The following is a 22,256-nucleotide window of genomic DNA, read 5'->3' as shown; positions in this document are numbered from 1 at the left end:
AGCCACGCCTCGCTGGAAGGAGGATATTTCTGCATTTCTTGGCCATGTTGGTATTGACCATAAATATTCCTGTAGTGGCAGTAAATAACATGGTCATCCTCTCTGAGAAGATTCCTGAATGTGGTTCTGGGTGATCATTCAGCTGATTCTAAGACCTCCCTGGACTGTTTCTTTCAGTGTATATCACCCTTAACAGCAAGTACTTCCATGAAAAAAACAAGCGTGCTGTTTTTTATCTCGCAGGTGATGTTCTGATTTATTAGGCACCTACTTTGTTTTTGCAGTAGTTGATATCTTGCAGGGTTTGTGCTGTTTTGGTGGGTGACTTTGTTCCTATTTTCAAGTGGTGCAGGGAACTGGTCTGTCCAGACTGTAACGAAGGCAACTTTTTCTCTGAGAAACTGGACAGTACTTTTCTTAGCCTCTTGGATGGGTACTTGTAATGCCTAAAAAAAAAATGTTCATGGATTTATTAAAATACAGCAGATGAAAAATTATCAGAAAGCTGCAACTCATGAAATCGCATGGGCAAGGTCATGACGCTGCCAAGTAGATCTCTTTCAGTTTGCTTTTCCTCTGAAAAACTGAGCTGTACCAGATGTGAACTAGGTATAATATAGACTTAGAAAAGGATTAAGGAAGGGATAAGTGGAGATAGTTGACTGCTGGTTTTTGCATTATAATATCTCTTCAGTGCTGTAATATATGCCCTGCAGAGGCTATTGTTACTGCAGAGACTGTGGTCACTACTGATGGTGTTCAGGAGCAATGTTCAAAGCAGAACAAACCCCCGAACCTTGCTGTGCTCGAGGTCTGCCCTGCATGCTGTCCGGTCTGACCCTGTGTGTAGAATAATCCTCTTCCCATGTGCCTTTCTAGGTCTTATCAGTCCGGAGGTGTCCTGCATCAGATTTTGTTTGCTATGTGCTGCTGAACCTGTCTCTCATGCATTTATCATTATTCTTTCCCTTCATCTGTGCATTTAACTTCCACAGTGGCTTATCCTTAAATCAGTTGGGGTTACGGAGGAAGGATCCTAAATTTTCACTTACTGAAATCAAACAGTTTCCTATCTCTTGAAAGGAAGGCACAAAGTAATCTTTCTCCATATCTGAAAATCACGAAGGACTTTGTAAGCGCCACTCATCTGCCAGCAGCAGTTCTGTGACAGATTTAGCTGTGCCTGGGAGAGGAGAGGAAGAGCTTAGCCTGCGGCTGGAGAGCACCCAACTCAGAGCTTGGTTTAGGCAGTGGGGAGGGAGGTTTTTTACTGGGGACTGAGGCGACTGAGTCGTCTGCCTCTGAATGGCCTTGGGCCACCGCAGTGGGCAGATGTGGAGCAGCGTTGTCCTGCTGGGACGGGAAGCACCTGAGAGGAGCCTTAGCACAGAGCAGCTGTTGCAAAAAGGGTTTTGGCACAAAAAGCGGAGGCAGGAGGGCAAGACATCTTGATGGGTTTTGTGGGGGGTGGCTAGGGTTAAGTGCACGAGGTTTCTTTAGTGTTGCTCAGACACTTAAAGAAAATGTGTTGTTTCAGATGTTTCAACAAACTTAATTTTTCTCCTCCCTATATAAAAGGGAATTTATTCCAGTGGTATGGAATATGTTTGTTATATTAAGACCTTGTAGAATAAAGTGTAGCCTTAACTGTCTTTCGGTAATGTTGTTTTTCTAGTCTATCTCTTTGCTAATGTGCCTGCAAAAATCAGTGCACTATTTTCTAGTGTTTTCCCCCAGGAGAAGTTTGATTAAGTCCCGCATTTGTTTTTGAGCATCACATTTCTGCTGGACTCTTCAAGGTTCAGTGATGATGAGCCAAATCTAAATTTTCTTCCTCTGTTTTTCCTGCCCCAAGCTCTCCCAAGACGTGGCGTCACTCTTGCCCTTGTGATGTTTGTGAGGCTTCACCAGGCTGCAGCTGCAACAACGATGGGGACAGGTTGTCTAGGAATATGTCACTTGGCCTGCTGAGGGTCTGATTTTGTGATTGTGACAGAGCAAATTATGGCAGTCTTTGGGTGTTTGTGTTCTTCTTGCTCAGCTGGTTCTTCAAGGACATTCAGGTGAAATCAATAAGTATTTTTTTTAAGCTGTGGTTGTCATGTCATACTTTCTGGTGCCAAGATGGTGTATGCCTTATTTTCCAAAAAATTAACATTTTAGAGAGGTTGAATTAGTGTGACAGCTGCTTCCAAGAAAAAAAGTAACTTCTTTTACGTTGTAAATAACATTTATAGAAAGAACAGAAAGGTTTTCCCTCCCCCTGTAGCCCCCCACCACTTTCTCTTATGGTGAAGAGATTCCCCTGTTCCTGGTCCCTGTCAGCCTTCCTTCTGGCACTTCACAAAATAGGTTTTTAAAACGTAAAACTTTATAATAATTAAAAAGGATACTCGGGACTGTAAAAATAAGTTTGTTTTTTTTTTTTTTTAAAAAAAGTGTTGTCCAGCAGTGACAGCTGTCGGGCTTGTCACTTCTACTTTAAATTTCTGCACAGTTATATCCGTCAACATATGGCCCAGTAACTAGATCTTGTAAGGTCCTTCTGCAGTTCTCCAGTTGTATTAGTAACATGAATTTAGTGCTATTAGTTATTATAACTTTGTCATCTCGAGCACTTTCTTGCTGTAGACCTTGAATAACTATGGTTTTCTAGATCTCTTTTGAACTTTCATAAATAAATATTTAGAAAATCATATTCTGTTCCTGTGGTACTGATGAAGTATAAAGCTAGCATTAAGGTACTGAAATTATCAGTGCAACTGTAACATCCTTGAGCTTCATTAGGACTCTTGGCTGAATGTTGTCCATGGTTAGTGGACTGCTAATTTTTGGGTTGTCCATTTGCACCATACTTTTTTCTAGCAGTGCTGTGCTTTGAAACAGATTCTCTAATGTGTCTTTTACTGGGAAGATATCTTTAAAATCCTCTACAGTGAACAAAGGGATGCAGAAAATAAATCTGGTGATTCTGCCATGCCCTTAGCTTCTTTGAGCATTTTTAAATGCATCTGTTTGTTTACTTACTTTAACCTTACAGATCCTAACAGGCTGCCTACTCCTTGCTCTTCATGTGCCTTGAAAAAGGATTTAGTTGTAGTTTTTATAGTTTTTCTCACTTCCTTAAATTACTTGTGAGACTGTCTCATTGCAATTTTTTTCCTCTCTGTTTTTAGCTTGCTATTGTTTGAGCCTCATTTGGACAACTTCTACAAGATTCTTCTAATGTTTTCTCTAATATGCTGTTTAGCCATCTTCTTCCATTCCCTGTCATGTCATTATTCACCCCTACTTAAGTCCTTTTTGCCATTATTTTTTTAAATATTTGCTCTAAGCCTCATACAATATCTTAAATCTCATTGCCTACAGCTATTTGGTTTTTTTATTATTCTCTCTAAGTTTCCTCCTATTTATCTAATTCATTTCTTTAAATTTCTTGGTGTTTGTTCCTCCTGCAGATATTTAGGTTGCTACTAAATGCTGAGAGGTTTACACTTATATTTTGAATGAAATCCTACCCAGTGCTTAGGATCAAGAGATGCCTTTGCTTTTGTTAGTAGCATGACAACTCTTTCCATGAAGCACTCACATCTGATGGTCAGTATTTTTTCTTGACACCCTGTGACATTTTGGGGATAACAGAAGGCTCCCACTGGTTTTGTCTTTGCTTCTGTAGCATTTCTGGGTCACTAAACATCTGCATGTTTAATGTGGTGGCTCCTGCATTTCGTGTTATCACTATCTTGAATGTAAAGAAGGTAAATGTACTCCTTTAATGAATAGGTAATGGGTTTGGATAGACTTGTCTTTTTTTGAATTTTATCAAAAAAGTTTTTTTCAGCCACAGGTAGCGATTTCATTCTAAACTTTCTTACTGGTTGCTTTATTCTTGAATGCATATGCATGCCAGTAAGCAGTGGACCTCCAGGACTGGAGGATGGCTTTTCTTGGCGAAGAGGACTTTCCTTAATCCAAATGACCTTTGCTTTTTTTCTCCACTTCTTGGAAGGTGGCTGAATAAAAACACATCAGCGTTGTTGCGTTGTTGTCCCACAGTTTTCTATATGAGATACTTGACTTGCATTTGACATTTTTTTTCTTAAAAACCCACTCTTAAAAGTTAGCATAGATTATCTAAATGAAGTTGTGTGGTTTCTTATTTGTATCTTGTCTAGCAATGATTTGAAGATTGTGTTTCATCCTCTACTTTGTGTTTGAAAAATCCATCTGAAGGCAGTGGCTTTGCAATTGCTGGCTTTGTAAGCCAAGCGGTCAGTAATCCTGTGCGTGTGTAAAACTAAAGGATGGGTTTTTGTTCTGGAGGAGGCTCCAGTTCAAGTTTGGTAGCAGGGTTAAAATATTTTCTGAACTCTGTAAATCCAACACACAAGATGTGGGAGTTCCTATGTTAAACAGGCTGGGTTTTATTGCGGTCCTTAGAGTAGTCTTGGAAGTATTAATATCAGGCAACAGCAGGTAGAAAACTGGAGGGCAAAAAGAGGTTGGGAAGAACATGTGAAAGGTGGAACAAAGGCATAAGGTCAATTACATCTGAAGTTCAAGAGATAAAACAGTGCTCAAGAGGAGGGAAAATTAAAAAAATAATTGATTGAGTTTATTTCCCCTCTCCCCTTTTTTTTTTTTTTTTTAAATCAAATGTCTTCAAGTCAGTGTGATCTAAGGCTCTTCATTGTCACCCACTTGAATTTGTGTGCCATCTTTACTCAGTTTAGTGTCCTTGAGTAATGCCATATGAAAACATTTGGGGCTTGTGAAAGGCGCTTGGTTGGTATCTAGTGGAGTGTCTGTAACACTTTTGGACAAACATGGTACAGAAGAAATCTCATAAAGGTTTCTGTGTGAATTGTAACCTGGGGCAGGAGGAAGGCTGAGTCGCTGAATGCCATTCAGAGGCTCGCGGTGGAAATCTTCCTGGTTAACACTGCATATTTTTCTAAGCAGTATTGTATTTAGCTTTCAAAAGGCAAGAATCTTTGGTAATTGTCTTGGATTCACAACAGAGGTTTGAAAGCTAAATGCAAACAATCAAATACAGAAGGAAAAATGTCATTTTGCTTGTGACTTCTTTTTTCCTGTATCAATTCTTTCATATCAGTTCCATTGCTAGTAAAGCAGCTATCGTGCAAAAGTTGAAAGTACAAAGATTGTAAACTTTTGCATCTGTAGAACTTTTATAACACAAGGGATTTTCCATCTCTGCAGTCAGTCATTCAAGTTTCAAAAGCTGTTTTGTCAACCCTCATATGCAGGGGAAGATTTTATTTAGTTTTTTTAATGCTCTTTTAGCATTAAACTCAACTATTGTAACCTATGTACTACAATTTTTTTCCAGGTTTCGCTAAATGGTACACAGTTCACGGACAGTTCTGTTGGATCAGAGTTCACAGGTGTTTCTCAGGTATGTGCAGCCACATTTTATGAGTGTGTATGACAGCTGAATTATTTGTAAACATACTAGAGAAAACTCTTCAGAAACATCTGCATCTCTGTATAAGATTGGGACTTAGCGAACTGAAGTCAGTTCCTCATGACTTCACTATTGAAGTTTAAAAAAAGCAGTGAAAGCTACTATTTCTAAAGTTAAATTTTATCATTATAATAAGCTTGAAATTGGACATAGATGTAAAAAAAGCTATGCAGTTTTATGGTAATAACGTTATTATTGGAAAGAAATCTAAATACGTGGCAGAGATGCAGTTATTTCTGTTCTGACTTGTCCTACTTCCAGTGTTCTCTTATGAATGTTGTATCTGAACATGTTTCAGAGAAAAAGTGAGACCGGGTGTTTTCTTTTAGGGGTGCATCACACCTTTTTTTTTGAAGCTTGACTAGTGGAAAAATATCTTGCTTTTCTTAAAATGTACACTTTGATTATACTGAAGACGCATAGAAATGTATATGTGACCTAATTCCAAGCTCATCTAATCCATGGAGAGTTTACCGCTGCTGTAGAAATAGTCATGTGAACAGTCAATACATTATCATATTTTGAATAAATAAGAAACTGCAATTCATAGCTTCATTTTATGATGACAAAGCCATAATGGAAATCTGAGATGTTTATGATCTAGATTTTGTCAAGGTTCTAATTGTCAGTTTTGTTAGAAATAAACTGCTTAGAAGTTTTTGTTCTTCACAGTTGATTTGTGTTGTGGTCTAGGAACCAGGTGCTTTCATTTGAACTTCAAATCTGTTATAAATATGGGCCCGGCTGGGAGATTGTTAAGGTTTTATTGAGTCTGTGAGTTGGCTGGAATTAAGATTGTTGTTTCCGATGTATTTGCTATTGCATTTTTAATGCTCATAGTGCCTCCTGCGTGCAGGGTTTGTAGCATCAGTAAGAACTGCAGTTGAATGCAGGTCAGCCAAGAGGAATGTCTAACTCGAGAGGTCTGATCATGTTTGTAGAGCCAGTAAGGTGAGAGGATGTTCCAGACTTTTGGGAGGCAGAGCAAGTCTTCCCTCATGAGAATGTTGTCTGAAAACCTGCAGTAGACACCTGGACAAATTATGTTTGTTTTCTTGCCTTAGTTCTTAGGTGTGAATTCCTGAAGTGGCGTCAGTGAGTAAAAAGATTAGCTCTTCTTGCTAAATCTATTAACTTATCTTTCAGAAGTCCATGAGAAATTTAAGAAGATACTTGTAGAAAGAAACTGAGTGTGTCTTTGGTTGTTTTATGTCTAGAATTCTCAATTTTGCTTTCCTATTACTGAGTCTGTCAGTTTTATAAATGCAAAGAACACAGAAATCAGAGGTCATAATGCTGTGCTGTTTCTCTTCAGATGGCAGCAGTAGGGAGTTGATTTGTTACTGCTGTGAAGACGGGTCAGTGAATTGTGCTGCAGCTGAACTAGTCCTTTGCCCTTAAGAACTTTTTACCTGTGCTTGTGCATGTCAGCCCTAATGGATCTTTAAAACAGTATTTTTGTTAGTATTGAGGTTGGAACAGTATCCAGAGGGATGCTTGAATGACTTACTTAAATTTTACCTTTCTTTTGAGAAATAGTGTAACTATTTTGCGGCTTACATAGGAGATCTGGCTAATTAAGGCAGAGCTAGCAGCTGTAATATCAGATAAATCTGAGATTCTGCCATTACAAGATGTTTTGTTCCATTCATTATAACGTTGCTTATCTCTTGTAAAGTTGGGTTCTGTTTGGTCTGTGCTGCTTGACTGGTCTTTGAGCATCAGTTTTGGTGATTAATCAGCATTTCGTGGCTGAAACAGAATTTCAGGCACTGCAGCATATGAAAGAGAAAGTAAGTTTTGACCTCACTCTGTTGCCTTAAGTTACCAAGTCTACTTTATTCAATAGCCGATAGTGGATTTTGAGACCCTACTGATTGGTTTCGTTAAAACCAAGTTAAGCTTTCATTTTGTAATAAGCTTAGCTGAAAGTGTCTTTGTTTCAGTTAGTATTTAAAAAGGCATTGACACAGAACTTCCAAGAGCAGTTATTTTGCTTTTTTTCTCTAAGAATGACAACAATAAAAGGAATTCTACTATACCTTTTTTATTTTACTTACTAGATTATTACATCTAGGCTAATTATTTTAGAGAGGATGGCTGTAGTCTATGTTCCCTGAAAGCATCACTTTTTAAATGGGGTGTATTTGTCATCAGAATTGTTTGCCACGTGGGGGTTAAGACGCCTGTGTTTGCTCTTGGGACACTGCACTTAGTGATGACTTTTAAAATGTATGTGTTTTTTTAAATATCAGAATAAGTTTTATTTCTGGTATGTATTCTGTGAATAACCAGTTATCTATCAAATTTATTTGTAGACACCGTTTACCTTTGGCTTGGGCCAAAGGGCACCATATACAACCGGGGAGCATTGTCTTCTCTGTAGAAGTGAACGAAAAGATAATTCGCTTTCAGAGAGCGGAATAAAGAATTCTAGCAAAACAGCACTTTCCACATCTCCAAAAGCAAACAATGTGCTGCATCTTCCACTGTGGGTGTGTCCAGACTGTCGAAGAACAGTCGAAAAAGAGGAGAGGCACACTACCATAGAGCAATCTCTTGTGGTAAGTGGAAGTACTTCTGTTCAGTACACTGAGAAGAGATGTTGTTATGGGCTGAATGCTACTTTGTGCTTTTGAAGCACTTCAGCTGTAAGTGCTTAGAAAGTGATTTAGAACATTTTGAGTTGGTTTTCTTTCCTATGAGCTAAACTGAACGGGTAATTTTTTCTGAAAATCAGGAGTCCTGATTCCGAGTTTTGGATTTTTGGGTAAAGCAAGTCTTGGATTTGTTTCTGGCTGTTTTTTTGCCCTTTCAGTTTATTGGATCTCATACTTGGTCCTTTCCCCCTTTACTTAAATTCTGTTTCTTATGCTCTTGCCAATGTGACTTTAATTATTACACGTTTTTTCTACTCTCTATCTGCTTGTGTACTTCCCCCATTTGTGAGGTAAACTGTCTGAATTTTCCTTTAGTGTTTGAGTCACTGCACTTGCGCTGCCGCCTTCTTGCACGTCTCTGAGTTTTTTCGTCTTTTCTTTCCTGTGTTTATTTAATATAGAAGCACAACTTTGCGTAGTATGCATATAACAATTTCTTTGGAGCACTGCAAACACTGATTTGAATACATGATGGTAATATTTCAAGTTTTTATTATTTTCTAGATTAAGCGTTAAAATATATTTTCAAATGACGATTCAAGTTCACGTAAGAGCAGTGTAGCAAAAAGACAGAAAAAGTTCATTGACAGGTCCAATAAAACTCTACTACAAGTAAAATATGATGCTGTCCTGCAGAACCAAATCTTCACGTGTGATCTTGGAAGCCACATGCTTCTGATAATTGGAAGCAATATAGATTCCAGGTGACATCTCCTTGTAGAGAGCTAACAGAATGTGCATGTGCCCATAGGCACATACAGATTTTTATTTCAGTAAACAAATAAGGGTGAGGAAAGGTTGTATTTGTATAGCATATGTTGTTAAACTCTTATTAAAAACACGGTTAATGGTGACAACCAATGATATGACAAGGGGTAATGGGTACAAACTGGAACACAAGAGGTTCCACTTAAATACGAGAAGAAACTTCTCAGGGAGGGTGACAGACACTGGAACAGGCTGCCCAGGGGGTTGTTGAGTCTCCTACTCTGGAGACATTCAAACCAACCTGGACGCCTTCCTGTGTAACCTCATCTGGGTGTTCCTGCTCCAGCAGGGGGATTGAACTGGATCATCTTTCGAGTTCCCTTCCAATCCCTAACATTCTGTGATTCTATATATTTCTTGTGTACAACTAGTGTTTAATGATATTCTTGCTATTAACAAGGGTTAGTAAAATTAATTAGAAGATATTACATCTAAAGGAATTATACTGTTAGTCCGGTGGTAAACACATTGTGGAGAATTTGAAGCACAGCAAGACTGAAGCACACTATTGTTCAATTGAGTCCAAATTTTTGACATAGTTAAGTTCTGTTTAATGAACTAGTAAAGAAAAGAAGTGCCCTAATAGTTAAAGTAAGGCAGGATTTGCTTCCTAAATGTTTCGTTAAGTTATAGATATTCTGGGTAAAATAACAATTGACAGTATATATTTTATTTTGAAACTTATCTCATTTGAAGAGGAATTTTTTAAAGCAATCAGCAGAAGGATTTTCCAAGTTGGGAAGGTTGACTTGAAAAAAAAGAAAAAAAGAGGAAAACAAATAAGTGGCCAGTCAAATTAGAGATACTAGCTGGGGGGGGGAAATGAGCTAAAAAAAGAAAGCTGGTATCAGTCACTGCAAGCCAGGGTGTCATCTCCTCGTACTGAGCAGCACTGGGTACCGGAGGTAGCATCCATTCCTAATGACAGCAACTCTCTAACATCCATTACTATGAGGTAGGATGTCTGGCTGTTACAAACAAGGAGATTTTATGCTTTTTGCTAGAAGGGATTGTTGAGCTACAAAAGTTAAACATACTGTCAAGTAGAGACTAAAGAGATCTTACTAGTTTATGCTTAATTGTGGGTGATGCAAGCTTTCCTTTACCCTACTTCATTGTTTATGCTGGGGTATATAAAGGTGATAATTACAACCAACATACTTTGGTTATTAGAAATGAAGCTATATTTCTATCTTTTGTTTTCTCAGCCCATCTCTTGCATTTATTAGGCTTTTTGAAGGTAAATTCTTTGTGTCTGGTTGAGTGTCCTCCCAAAATACATTCAGCACGAAGAATTGCCACATGCGTTTTTGCATACCTATTGTAGCCTTACAAACTAAAGGCTACCTGTGTTGCTTTTTTTTCCTTCCAGAGCCAAGATTTCCTTTTGCACATGCCTCTTGGAAACAGTGGATCACAGCAGGAATCTGTAGGAGGAGGAAGAATAGCTGTTGGTGCGCAGACAGTGCCTGCTGCAGATCTTAGCAATTCCTCTCCTTCAGACATAGCTTGTAACTGTGAGGCCTGTAACGAGCGCAGGTAAGAACTCAGCTCAAGCTCAGCAGTTTGGTGCCCGTAGTCAGGCTATCTGACAATAACAGTAACTTGTGGATGGCAGCTTTTATCCAATTTTATACTTTAGACATGTACTTTATTTTCAGATGTACGTTGTTTTTCCTGAAGAGCATCTTCAGAATACTAAGAATCAATACACCTATGTGATGTGCAAATAGAGAGTAATTTTTTTGTCATCGTTTGCAGAGAAAATTCAGCAGAGTCTGAACGTGAACCTCAGCAGCTTCAAAATTACTGGTCAGAAGTAAGATATATGGTTCGGTGTATATATCGCCAAGCTGGGACCCCGTTGGCAGATGACCAAGACCAGTCTTTGGTACCAGATAAAGAAGGAATGAAAGAGCTGGTGGATAGGTATAGCACTATATTGCTTTTTAATAGAATGTTATTTACCATCTGTAAGTCTGGTTGCTTGAAGTGGTTGCATCTCCATTAGAATGGGAAGTCAGAACAGTCAATTCTATTTCATGCAGGATTTTTAAATGCTAGATTGAATGCATGGGAAGCTATATTCTATTTATACGCTGTTTGGAATAGGAATATTAATATATAATTATGGAAGGGTGCCAAAATCTTAATCTTCAAAAGACCTTGAGATGTTGGTGGGTAATAAGACTGTTTAGTTTGAATTGCGCACAGGAACTAACCTGAGTTGTTATAGTGCTTGCTTCTTACTGTAGTTGTAACAGCTAGAAGAGACTTGTCACACACACACAAAAAAGTAATAGTGGCAATTGATCAGTAGCTTAGGCAGATTCTGAGAACCTCTTTCTCACTTCAGAAGTTGAAATTGTAGCTTTTCTAGGCGTGAAGGTGAGGATGTGCTTAATGAGATTCTTACTTGTGGGGTTTTACCTTTTAAGAATAGCGTGGCTGTCCTTAAAGTGCTCTGGGAGGTTCATCTCCATTGCTGGCTAACCAAATGTGTGGTCAAGGAATAATTGCTCTCCTTGAGTCTGTACACACTTAATATACTACAGTCTGACTAGTCTGACAAACTGCAGTTCTTATGCAGAGTTTCTAGATAAAGCTAAATTCTGGTGAGGTGAAAAAACTTTTGAAATTTTATAGTCATCTAGCATTGCTCTTCGTATGACTGTGCTGCTGAATCAGCCTTAACAGATCATTAAATAAGCATATTGCACTTCTGTTATATAAAAACTCAGTGTTTGGTTTTGAACATGAGTTGTGTAAATGTAGAGTAATGTAGTATGCCTCTCTATTAGTCACACTTGGTTTATTTAAGTGATCAAATCATGCAGTGTAGGTTTTGAAATCAAAGATGCTTAAATATTGCATAGTGTGTAGGTAATTAAAACTGATTCACAGCTAAAATGGTGGTTGATTTTTATGCAGTTTCTCTTTAATGGAAAAATTTTGGAAACTGGAACACCTAATATGTACCTTTCTTATGTACTTGATTTTTCTAGAACTGTTTTTCACTTTTGAAAGTGATTATTAAAATACAAAGGCAGAAATGAAACAGGATCTCAAAGAAAGAAACCTTATGTCAGTATCCTTATTTTTCACTTGAGTTTCTTATCATCTCCAAAGTGTGAAATAAAATTAGGATGCTGTGTTTGAGCAGACACCGGTGTATCCAGACTGTGGTGCTACTATCTTGCAGATTTTTTTGGCAAAGCTAGTCAATGTAGGTATTGAAGGTGTAAAACCAAACCAAACAAAACGAAACAAACCGTGTAGTTCATGTGCCAAAGATCATGCTGTAGCCAAGAAGATCTATTTTTAAAAGGCCGAAATTCCTAATTCCATGCTCAGCTCTATTAGATACCACTGGAAAGAAAAAGACTGTCTGGTCTTCTTACCTGAAAATGAGTAGTGGTGCCAAGTACTGTCCCTATGGTATGTTGGAGAACTTTGTGGCTTTCTGCTAATACTCTATTTTGTGAGTGCTGAGGAGAGAGCAGGCACTAGATAGCAGCAGACTTCTATTCAGCTAACTCTTAAGTACTTATCCCTTTCTTCTTCCCCACCTCTCCGTGCTGTAAAAAAAACTGAGGCAAGCACTTAAACTCCATGCACAGGACTTTAAGTAGCAAGATTTCACCCTGAAGTGCCTCAAAGCAGCCATCGGGTTCAGTTTTCTTCTGTGTGGGCTGGTTCAATCCCATGGGTCAGGTCTTGCAGGTACTGAGTGGCTGAATAGAGTGCATGGAGGGCTATATGCTGCTGGAGCTTCAATGTTAGTGTGCTTCCCTGGGACAAATGAGTCCCAAATTCTGATCCCTGTTCTAGATTTTAAAGAAAATAATAAAAAAATACACCAATCCGTGTAACGATTGCAGCTTAGGCACTACCACAGTAGAGTGCCCTAAGTCATGTTCCTTGAAGGACATTCTTTTCAGCCCTGAGAATCCCACGTCTCTGCTATGCAGTGACACAGCTTTAATAAAAGGTACAAAAAATGTCCTTGTCCAAAGATTTACAACTTGGTTTAAGAAACTCTCCATAAAGGTGAGGCCGAGTTTCATTAGTATCTTAAAAGCTTAGTAATTGTATGAAATGTCTTTCAGTTCAGCTGAAAGGGTCCCCCATCAGCAAGTCCTGTCTGGTCAGTGTATATTTAGAAATGTTCTGGCTGCTGAACAGGTGAAGCTCCTTCAGTTTGAAGTAAAGGCCTGTCCTTCTCCAGGAGATTAATTGGGCCTAGGCCTGGCTGTTCCAGCTTGGACACTGTTAGGGCTGTTTGGAAGAACATGGGGAACTTGTGAAGAAGCTTGTCTGAAGAGTCTGGGTGTCTGTAGGGTTGTATGCCAATTGAGTAAAGGTTTTTTAGCTCACAAGTTGAAGAGAAATACTAAGGTGTTAAATTAATTTGTTCCTCGGGTGTGCAAACATCCTAGTCCTAAAGCTACACAGAGGCTCAGTTCCACATTGTAAAAGTAAGGAACTGGACTGTGTTCTCCCAGATTTAAGGTAGTTCTGTAAACTGTAGCCATTGTTTCCTTTTGATGATGATGATTGTAACTGGTCAGTATTTTTAGGAAAGTAAAAGTTGTTGATGACATGTCTTTTTTTTTTTTTTGTCACAAATACTCTAAAAATACAGGCTTTGTGAAAGAGATCCATATCAGCTTTACCAACGATTGGAACAGCAAGCTAGAGAATATGTGCTTGAAATGAAGGTTCGTCTGCTCCGACACTTGTCCCTGGGATCTAAAGTTGCATCAACATTAGCAATACAAGGGCCACCACAGGCCCACCAGTTCATCTCACTCCTACTTGAAGAATACAGTGCACTCTGTCAGGCAGCGTGTACAATCAGCGCCTTTCTAGTTACTCTGGTAAGACTTGAAAAAATAACCTATATGCTTCTACTTGCTAGCAGAGTAATGCTAGCAGAGCTGTTTTGGGCTCTTTCTGGTGTCTTCTGTGGTTTTTAAGATGTAAGAGTTTTTGTGTGTGCGTGCCTGGAGACAGGGGTAGTCTGAAAATGCAAATTAAATTCTTCAGAGATGTGTATTAGGCATCTCTTACAGTGAACTGATGAAATTACCTTGTAAAGAAAAATGTGGGATGTGGTTTGTGGCTCTTATTCTGAAACTAATCTTTACACAGATTACAAAATTTTAGATGATACTGCATTTGGAAATGTGTGAAACACTTCTCTATCAATCTTTAACGGTCTCTTGACAACCATGTTTACAGCACACAAACTTTTATGTGTAGCACTAATTTAGATTGTTTCGATGTTTGGTTTTTCATTTATTTGAAGGAAAGAATGGCTAATCGAAAAGATGATCTGTTGCCTTGGAATTAATCTGCTGTGTTATTTATGATTTCTAAACTTCTTGTTCTTTCTTAAATGCTTTTTTGTCAACTGATTGTGATGTTAGTGTTAAGATTATATTGCCAGGTAGAAAATAAGCAACAGACTTAAATGTATTCTTGAGTAACTTTCCATCATGAGTGAGTAATACAGTAAACAAATTCTGTAATTCTCTTCGTCTAAGGGCTGAGAAGGTTATTAATCCTGTTTTGTTAATAATCCTTTCCTGTACATCCTTTGTTAATGTCCTTATCCTGTACATCCCTTTTCTTGTGTATACTTTGCACAAGCAAAAAAAAAAAAGTGGATAAACTGGTAAATCTGGGGTTTATTGCCAATTAGCTGAAAGTGACTGTCTAGGTGGATAAAGAGAAGAAAATAATAGACAGAAACAAGACCATGGTGGGCACAGGTGAGAAAGATGTAAAATGGAGGGAAGCAGAATGTTGTTACTGAGTTCGCGCTGTTAGTAAAATTAACTGGGCAAAGCAGGAAGATGTTTCTCTTAAGAAGCCTGAGCATATCTGATGCTTTTCTCTGTTGTCAGTGCTCTGTATTTGCTGTTGTCTGCGTTGTCCTCCCCAGCTTTATCACTTAGATACAGACCTGAGGTTACTTTCATCTTCTGTTTATTGGCTGCTCTTAAGTCATCAAGTCTCTACCAGCGTGCTTGGGAGGGGTTTGCTCTTTGGGTTGATTTGCATTGGAATTTAGAAATTGGTTCAGCTGAAAAGCAGATGGATTACAGTACAAATGTTAGCTTTCTCAAAGTAGATCCACAAATAATTAGCATATTAGTGCCATTCCATAGCTAATCAGAAAATAATATTTTCATATTTTTCCCCTGGTTATTACTGTCAACTAGTAATCATGAAGACTTAGCAGGTATGAGAGATGGAGATAATGGCTATGAAGAGACAGAAGACACTTGAACACCCTAACCTACCCATTTGCTGACAAAATTCAAAGTAAAATAAAATTCCTGTTCTCTTTTAAAAAACAAAGCATGAGAAAACAAAATAGCCCAAACTTTCTGGTCCTTTTCCTTCTGCAGCCCAGTATGTACTGAAAACTTTTTTTCTGCTAAGCTGTGACATTCAGAAACTGCAATGTGAGAAGGTGGAATACTGTCTCTCACCATAAATTTCTTAGATTTATTAAATAACCTTTTTATTAAATGGACAAGTATGTCACAGCTTCCAGTACAGGTAGTCACTAGCCTTTTCAGTGTGCAGGGGTGCTTTCTCTCAAGATACCAATGCACTATGGAAGAAGGAATCTTTTCAGCTGAAATACTTTCGAGGCAATCAAGATCTGTACACATAGTACAGCCTTCCTTTTTAAGGTAAAACTATTGCACATAGCGTGCTGTACAAAGGCATATAATGCTTTGAACCTCCACCTGTGACAATCTAATTTCTCAATGAAATTATGAACAGCTGTCCTTGCTTTCAAAGGAATCCCTCTAACTAGTGAAGTTCAAGAGTGGGAACAAAAACCTTGTGCCCCATCAGGGAATGACAGACACTGAGAACAAGCTAGAAGGACTGTAGGCAGTACACAGAAACCCTCAAGTGCAGAGTAGAGCAGACTAGAAGGGAAAACTTACCCATATTTCTTTGTGAGAAATATAGAATAATTTCAGTTGGAAGAGACCCTCAGGATCATCAAGTCCAACCATAACTCTAGCACTAAACTATGTCCCTAAGAACCTCGTCTAAACGCCTTTTAAACCTCTCCAAGGATGGTGACTCCACCATTGCCCTGGGCAGCCTGTTCCAGTGCCTGACAACCCTTTCAATGAAGAATTTTGTCCTGATATTCAATTTAAACCTCCCTTGGTGCAACTTGAGGCCATTTCCTCTCGTCCGATCACTTGCTGTCATACTCTGCACCATCTGATATACAAGATGTTTTTTCAGTAAAGTGTTGACTGTTTTGTTCACAGCATAATATGGAAACTGCTTAGAAAATCAACCTTTCTCAGTGTTGACCCTTGAGAAATTTTTAGCAATTTATAGAAATTTTCAATGTTTTTAAGACATAATATTCTAAGTGGAAAGGTACGTGTGTCTTTTAAAAATTGGAAAAACCCCACCCACCCTTCTTAAATAACAATAAAACTGCAAACTTGATTCTTTTTTTTTGAATACAAATAGTCTCATATTTGTCTGATATAAATATGTATGTGGTTTTTCACCCACTATGCTTAACAAAACTTTGAAATTCCAGAGTATTCAGGTATTTCGGGATACTCAGGGTTATAGTGCATAGGGCTCACTTGCTGATCTGATAGCTGGAATGCTTGCTTTTCATTTTGCTGTGTGGTGCTGTGTGTGCTGCGTCTTGGTGCAGAAAACCTGCATACTGCTGGCAATATGTGGGGAAGCTTACTGGCGTGAACAAGTATTACACTTGTCTTTGATTCTTATGTTTTGATAATAACAGATTTATGTTTTAGGCCTTGAAATTAAACACAGCTACATGTTAAATAGAAAAACATTCTGCTTACTAGAGAAGCTGTTGGTCTCTCATATATTTAGAAAACTTCAGTTTTGAAGCTGTGCTTGGAGAGAACTGTTGTTTTTGGTCAGTTTTGAATAAAGACTAGATTGTGCCATTATGTATGTGTTTGTTGCTAGATAAGAACTGGAAAATAGTCAGACAAATATTTGACAAGAAAACCTGAGAATAACTGTTTCAGATCATAAAATACGTCTGTCAGTGCAGAAATGAATGGAAGCTTTTAACAACGTAGTCTTTTTTTTTTTTCCTAATCCGTGACAATTTAGAAAAACAAGAAATGAAGCTATGGTTATTTGAGTCATTAAAGAATTACTTAAATTCTGAGCTTCTGGGCATTAAAACTGGATCTGAGTTGGATAACCTGGCCTGTAGGTTGGAGATTAAAATTCTTGCCTTGGACTTTTTTCTTTTCCATTTTCTTGGCTTATTTCTGTTTTTTTGTTTTGTTTTTATAGGAAAATGAACATTTGAAGAAATTTCAAGTGACGTGGGAATTGCACAATAAGCATCTGTTTGAAAACCTGGTATTTTCCGAGCCACTCCTGCAGAATAGCTTGCCGATGTTGGTGTCACAGCTAAGGTAGAGTTGAAATCTTCTTTTGTAACGTTAAGGAGAAATCAAAACCCATGTTTGCAACCAGAGTTTAAAGAGAAAAATATAATCTTTGCTGCTTCTACAATTTAATTGGTTGTTCTGTCTTGAAAACAGTATTGTTAATTGAGTGGGCTGCTGTCATAATTTGCTTGTCGGAAGAATAACTACCCTAATCTGCTTACTTGTAGGTTACCTAGTAAAATGGCAGCATGCTATGGAAACACTGATGGTAGGACTGAATAGCGCTGCTTTCACTTCTCTTCCAGCATTGCTGTTGTCTTTACAGCACTACAAGCGAATTAAAGCCTCAATGCTTCCCATAGTGCACAAATAACTTCCTTTGGAGTTTTAAGCAATCTTTCCATTGGAGAAGGCAAAAGAAGCAAAATCCCTTGCTATGTGCTTGTAGGTCTGATGGCATATTGCGTTTTCTAGGGCTTTAAAGTGTATGTTTTGTTAGCAAGGTTGCTCTGCTTGTAATTTGTGTACCTGCAAAGTGTTTGGGTTTTTTTTAGGGGAAAGGTATTAATTAATAGAAATTTGATTCTTTAAATCTGAACATTTTTAAAGTAAAGTCAGGGATCGTTCCTGTTGACCTTTCAATATAATTTCTGACGACGAGACATTTACACCCTGTGTACATGTTTATTAAAGGAATTGTCTTGGGTATTTTTCCATGGTGCAAGAGCAGTTTAAGTCTGTCACAGGAGGTGTTTCTCAGAGTGCATAAAGATGTTTCTGATGAGTTCTTCTTTTGCTAGTAGATACTAGAAAGAAAAGCAAGCAAAACCAAGAAGTCTTAGTTGTCACTGGGCCCAGCAAGTCTGAGGTCCCTCAGAATAAACTGTCTAATTGGTTTACTTTAAATTGGGTTGGTGCTGATTTTTTTTTTTTTTTTTTTTTTTAAACCTCTAGGTAATTTTTTTGCTGTGTTCAATACCATTTGTTCAGTTGTGGGGTTGGACTAGATGATCTTCTGAGGTCCCTTCCAATCCCTAACATTCTGTGATTCTGTGATCTGTGTTTGAGTTCCCAGTGCCACTGATGCTGTATCCCTCATTCATCTCCATGCTGTCTGACAAGGCTTCTCTGCATCACTTACTGCAGCAGGTCCTGCCTATATCAAGACTGTTTATATTGCCTTCATCTGCAGTAGCTGAGAATAGTCTTAGTGAAGCTTATAGTAATTTCTGAACAAAAGCATTGGATTGTTTTCACTTATCTGTTGTTCTCAAGTGCTACTGTCATTAAAGTGAGCAACAGAAGGTGTTTCTGCGCAGAACTTCAATGTAGTGACAGCTGTCTTCAAGGCTTAAATATGATGAAGTCAGTCTGTTCCTGCAGGAATTCCTTTTCAGGATATCTATGTTCACTAGATAACTTTAAGGCTGTTTCACATAAGCTGTAGTTTTGCCTACATTGCTTCACATGAGCCTTTTTGAAAAGGGAGGTTCAGTGCAAGCTTCTTGTTCCATAGTTTCTAGTTTATATAGAGTATGTCTTGTTTTTCTTTAAGCAGAGATTACTTCTATTTTTGTGGACTCTCAGGGTTTTACTGCTGAGTTCTCTGGGTCTTGAAGTAAGAGAATTAGGTAGCCTTCCCTGAGAAGTTTTTCTGGGGGATGAACTGCCTTGTATTGGGAACTGATGGAGGAATGTTCCATCAGAGAGGCCTGACATGGACAAGCAGGGATCAGCCTAGTCCCCTGATCATTTTGTTAGTAGAGAATCATTTGAACACAGTAGAGAAGGTGTTAGCAGAGTTCCCTTACAAAAGAACATTGGCATCATTGTTTTCTCCTCCTGAAGAAGAAATATGAAACGGTGTTTTGACATCTTAATTTCACTTAGATTTCGGGTGTCCACACTTTTTCTTATCACTTATTTAAATCACTAAATCATTTGTATATCTCCGGCTTTTTAAAAAGATATAGTTGCTGTGCTGTGATTAGTTCCAAGGAGGCTTATTAGATGTCAGACTAGAACAGGTGTTCACTTAGGGAGGGTTTAACATAGAGGTCTTGTGGGGATGGACGTTACTAGCTGATACGAGATCAGCTGTGTCAGTATTTCACAGGGCTTGTCATCTACTCAGGGTAAACTACCAGGGTCTTAATGTGTTGTATCTCGTTCTCCTACCTAGTGACCACCTCTGGTTTGTTTAGGAGGCACACTCAGTTGTACCACCTGCAGACCAGCTCTAAGAGCTGTCCCTATGCTTATCAAGAGTTAATGAATCAGCAGGGTTTCTAGATCAGATGCAGCATTTCATAAGGCTGTATTTTTGTAATCAGTTTTCAAGGAAATCCAGTCAACCTACCTTTCATAGATGAGTGACCAGTGCTTCTTGGAGATTAAATGTGTCTTGGGTTAACATGCTTTTCACACTTGCCTCCTGCGTTCAACAAACTGCTTTATTGGGGGTTAGTAATGAAGTAACTAACTGATACTTGGTGCTTTTCTGTCCTCTTTGCTTTCCCTGTATGGGATGGGACAGTGTTCAAGGTACATAGAACCATAGAATCATTTTTGTTGGAAGATACCCTCAGGATAATAGATTCCAACCAGAACCTAACTCTAGCACTAAACCATGTCCCTAAGAACCTCACCTATATGCCTGCGCACCTTCAGTTAAATGCTGGTGGCCAAAAAATTTTGGGTTCCTAATCAAGGTGTGGAGGCATACAATAGGATGTATGTCAGCAGGTATGCCTTGGAAGATTTGGCTACTGTAAAGTAAGAAATTCTTGTTTATTTTATATATATGTGGTGCTTTTTATTACCTTTTTTGTACTGCGGTTCAGGAATATATTCTACCTCTGTTTACAGGACTGAAATATTACCTAGACTCGTTACTTTATACTTGCCTTAGGGGTGAAAGTACATTTACTAGTTTCATGTTAACCTTTACTCAAGGGTCACAATAAAAATGCAAAGTGTAAATGCTGTTGCATTGCTAAGCTAAATTTTTAAACTTTTAAGTTCTTTTGCTTCTAACTGAGAGCTTATTTAAAAAAGATTTTGTACACACCTACTGTTTGAAAGAATAGTGCTACTCAGCAGCAGTTATGAGAGCAAATTATTGACTTCTGTTCAGTAGGGATCAGAAATTCACATAACTGCATAATACCAGAAACACAGGCTTCAAGAAAAGTAGTAAATCACGGTCTAGTAACAGGAATTGACACTGTTTGCACTGACTGTGAGGAGGTGTTGCATCCCTGTATCCCTTTAAAGTCCTTGTATCCCTTTAAACTGTGTTTTGTACTCTACCAAGCATGGAGTTCTCAGGTTTCTTTATGTGCAGAACTGCTTCTGCACCCTTCTAAAGTGCTTGTGTTGCAGGTTCTGGACAAAATCAACAAAATAAAACAAACTTGGATTTATTGGCGAAGTCACGCTAACAGCTGTAACTTAATGCTTACTGAGTTGTCTGTTTGCTCAGCTCTTCATTATGTTTAATTGCCAGGATGGTAGGCAGAAGTATGTAGTTCTTAGGTTGGGTTAGCAGCCTGTTGCAATAGAAATCTGTAACAGACCTCTCTGAAATGTTGGAACTGGGCTTAAATATCAAGTATTTGATGCTTGAAATTTTTTTTTGTTACTGGGTTTGACTCACGATACAACCTCTGTGCCTAATTAACTACCAACCAGTTTGCTCTTAATTACTAAGTAGGAGGAATGTTGGAAAGCTTCAGTTTATTTCTGTCAGTTACAGGTCATTACAATTCAATGTGCTTTAAATACACATAATCAAATAGAATTTTGTATTTCTATTGGTATCTGAAGTCAAGGTTTCTGGAGTTTGCTTATTTACTGAAGAATCATCTAATAGATTTTTAAAGGAATTTGTTTTACAAAAACGTAGTAGTAGGAAGGGAGGTGAATCTGCCTCATATTTCTGGGGCTCCTCACAGACATGTTCAGCAGTGAACAGTAAAACCACATTTTGAATGTGATGCTGCTCAAGTGATGGTAGATAAGTGCAAGCAACCAAATTCTCTCACTTGCCTCATTCTCCAGCACTTCTCCCAGCTGGAACTCCGACTCGTCTAGTCGTCTCTTCAGCATTGATCATGAGAGTTCTGATGAACAAGCTTCTGGCTTTATTTTTACTATACAGCTCTTCAGTAAATAGTCAACATGTATATTTAGCCCATGGAATTTGGAAGGATAAATATATCAAGCAACAAAATTTCAATAAATACAGCTCAGTAGGTTTGACATCTGGTTGCTTGTGGGAAAGAGGCTGTAGAAATGTTGCACTTCCCACATTCTTGCTATTGTTGGTTACAGAACATTGGAACAAGCAGTTGTTGAATATTTTTTTGAAAAATGACTACAAATACCCATTTTTGGGATACAAGCAGCTATGTGGGCCTAGGTGTATCAGTAAATGCGCTTTAACGACACTCTTTAGCGGGCAGGTCTTCAAAGCGTGATTTTATTTATTATTTTTTAGTGAAATGTCTGTTCTATAACAAGTGCTGTTTGAACTTGCAGGCTTGGAACAACACATGATTCCTGTAGCGAAGACATGTACAGTACCTTGCTACAAAGGTACCATCAGCTGGAGCAGGAAATGGGTCAAGTTGCTGAAGCTTGGCTGGAATGCCAGAAAAGAATAGATGATTATGTTGATGAACAGGTAAGAATCATGTGAAGAGTCACAAGACTGACGTGGGGAGCAGCCCGTGCAAGTGGAGAAACTCCAGTGGAGTTTCTGTGGTCTTTTTATCCAGAGCTTTGAAGCAACAAAGTGTAACTTTTTTCATTGATGTCCATATTCAAGAATAAAAGCAGAACACTAACATACCAATATGTAGTGGTGATTGTCCAGAAACATCTTCAAAT

General features: G+C 38.3%; 1 protein-coding gene across 4 annotated transcripts in view; it reads left to right on the top strand.

The window, feature by feature from the left end:
* FAM193A (family with sequence similarity 193 member A) overlaps nt 1–22,256 on the top strand; it is a 78,865-nt gene that overhangs the window by 25,680 nt on the left and 30,929 nt on the right. For 3 of the 4 annotated variants that reach the window (XM_082051986.1, XM_082051985.1, XM_082051984.1), the window contains exons 2-8: nt 5,354–5,419; nt 7,807–8,052; nt 10,289–10,455; nt 10,678–10,845; nt 13,562–13,796; nt 17,263–17,387; nt 21,906–22,050. In XM_082051986.1, coding sequence (XP_081908112.1) covers nt 5,354–5,419; nt 7,807–8,052; nt 10,289–10,455; nt 10,678–10,845; nt 13,562–13,796; nt 17,263–17,387; nt 21,906–22,050 — 1,152 coding nt within the window. The remainder of the gene's footprint in view (nt 1–5,353; nt 5,420–7,806; nt 8,053–10,288; nt 10,456–10,677; nt 10,846–13,561; nt 13,797–17,262; nt 17,388–21,905; nt 22,051–22,256) is intronic. The other variant, XM_082051987.1, reaches the window with a different exon arrangement.

This window comes from Streptopelia decaocto, assembly GCF_964273445.1.
Source record: "Streptopelia decaocto genome assembly, chromosome: 4".
NCBI classification, from domain to species: domain Eukaryota; kingdom Metazoa; phylum Chordata; class Aves; order Columbiformes; family Columbidae; genus Streptopelia; species Streptopelia decaocto.
Note: the sequence above shows the minus strand (reverse complement) of the source record. Positions and strands in the feature narration are given on the sequence as shown.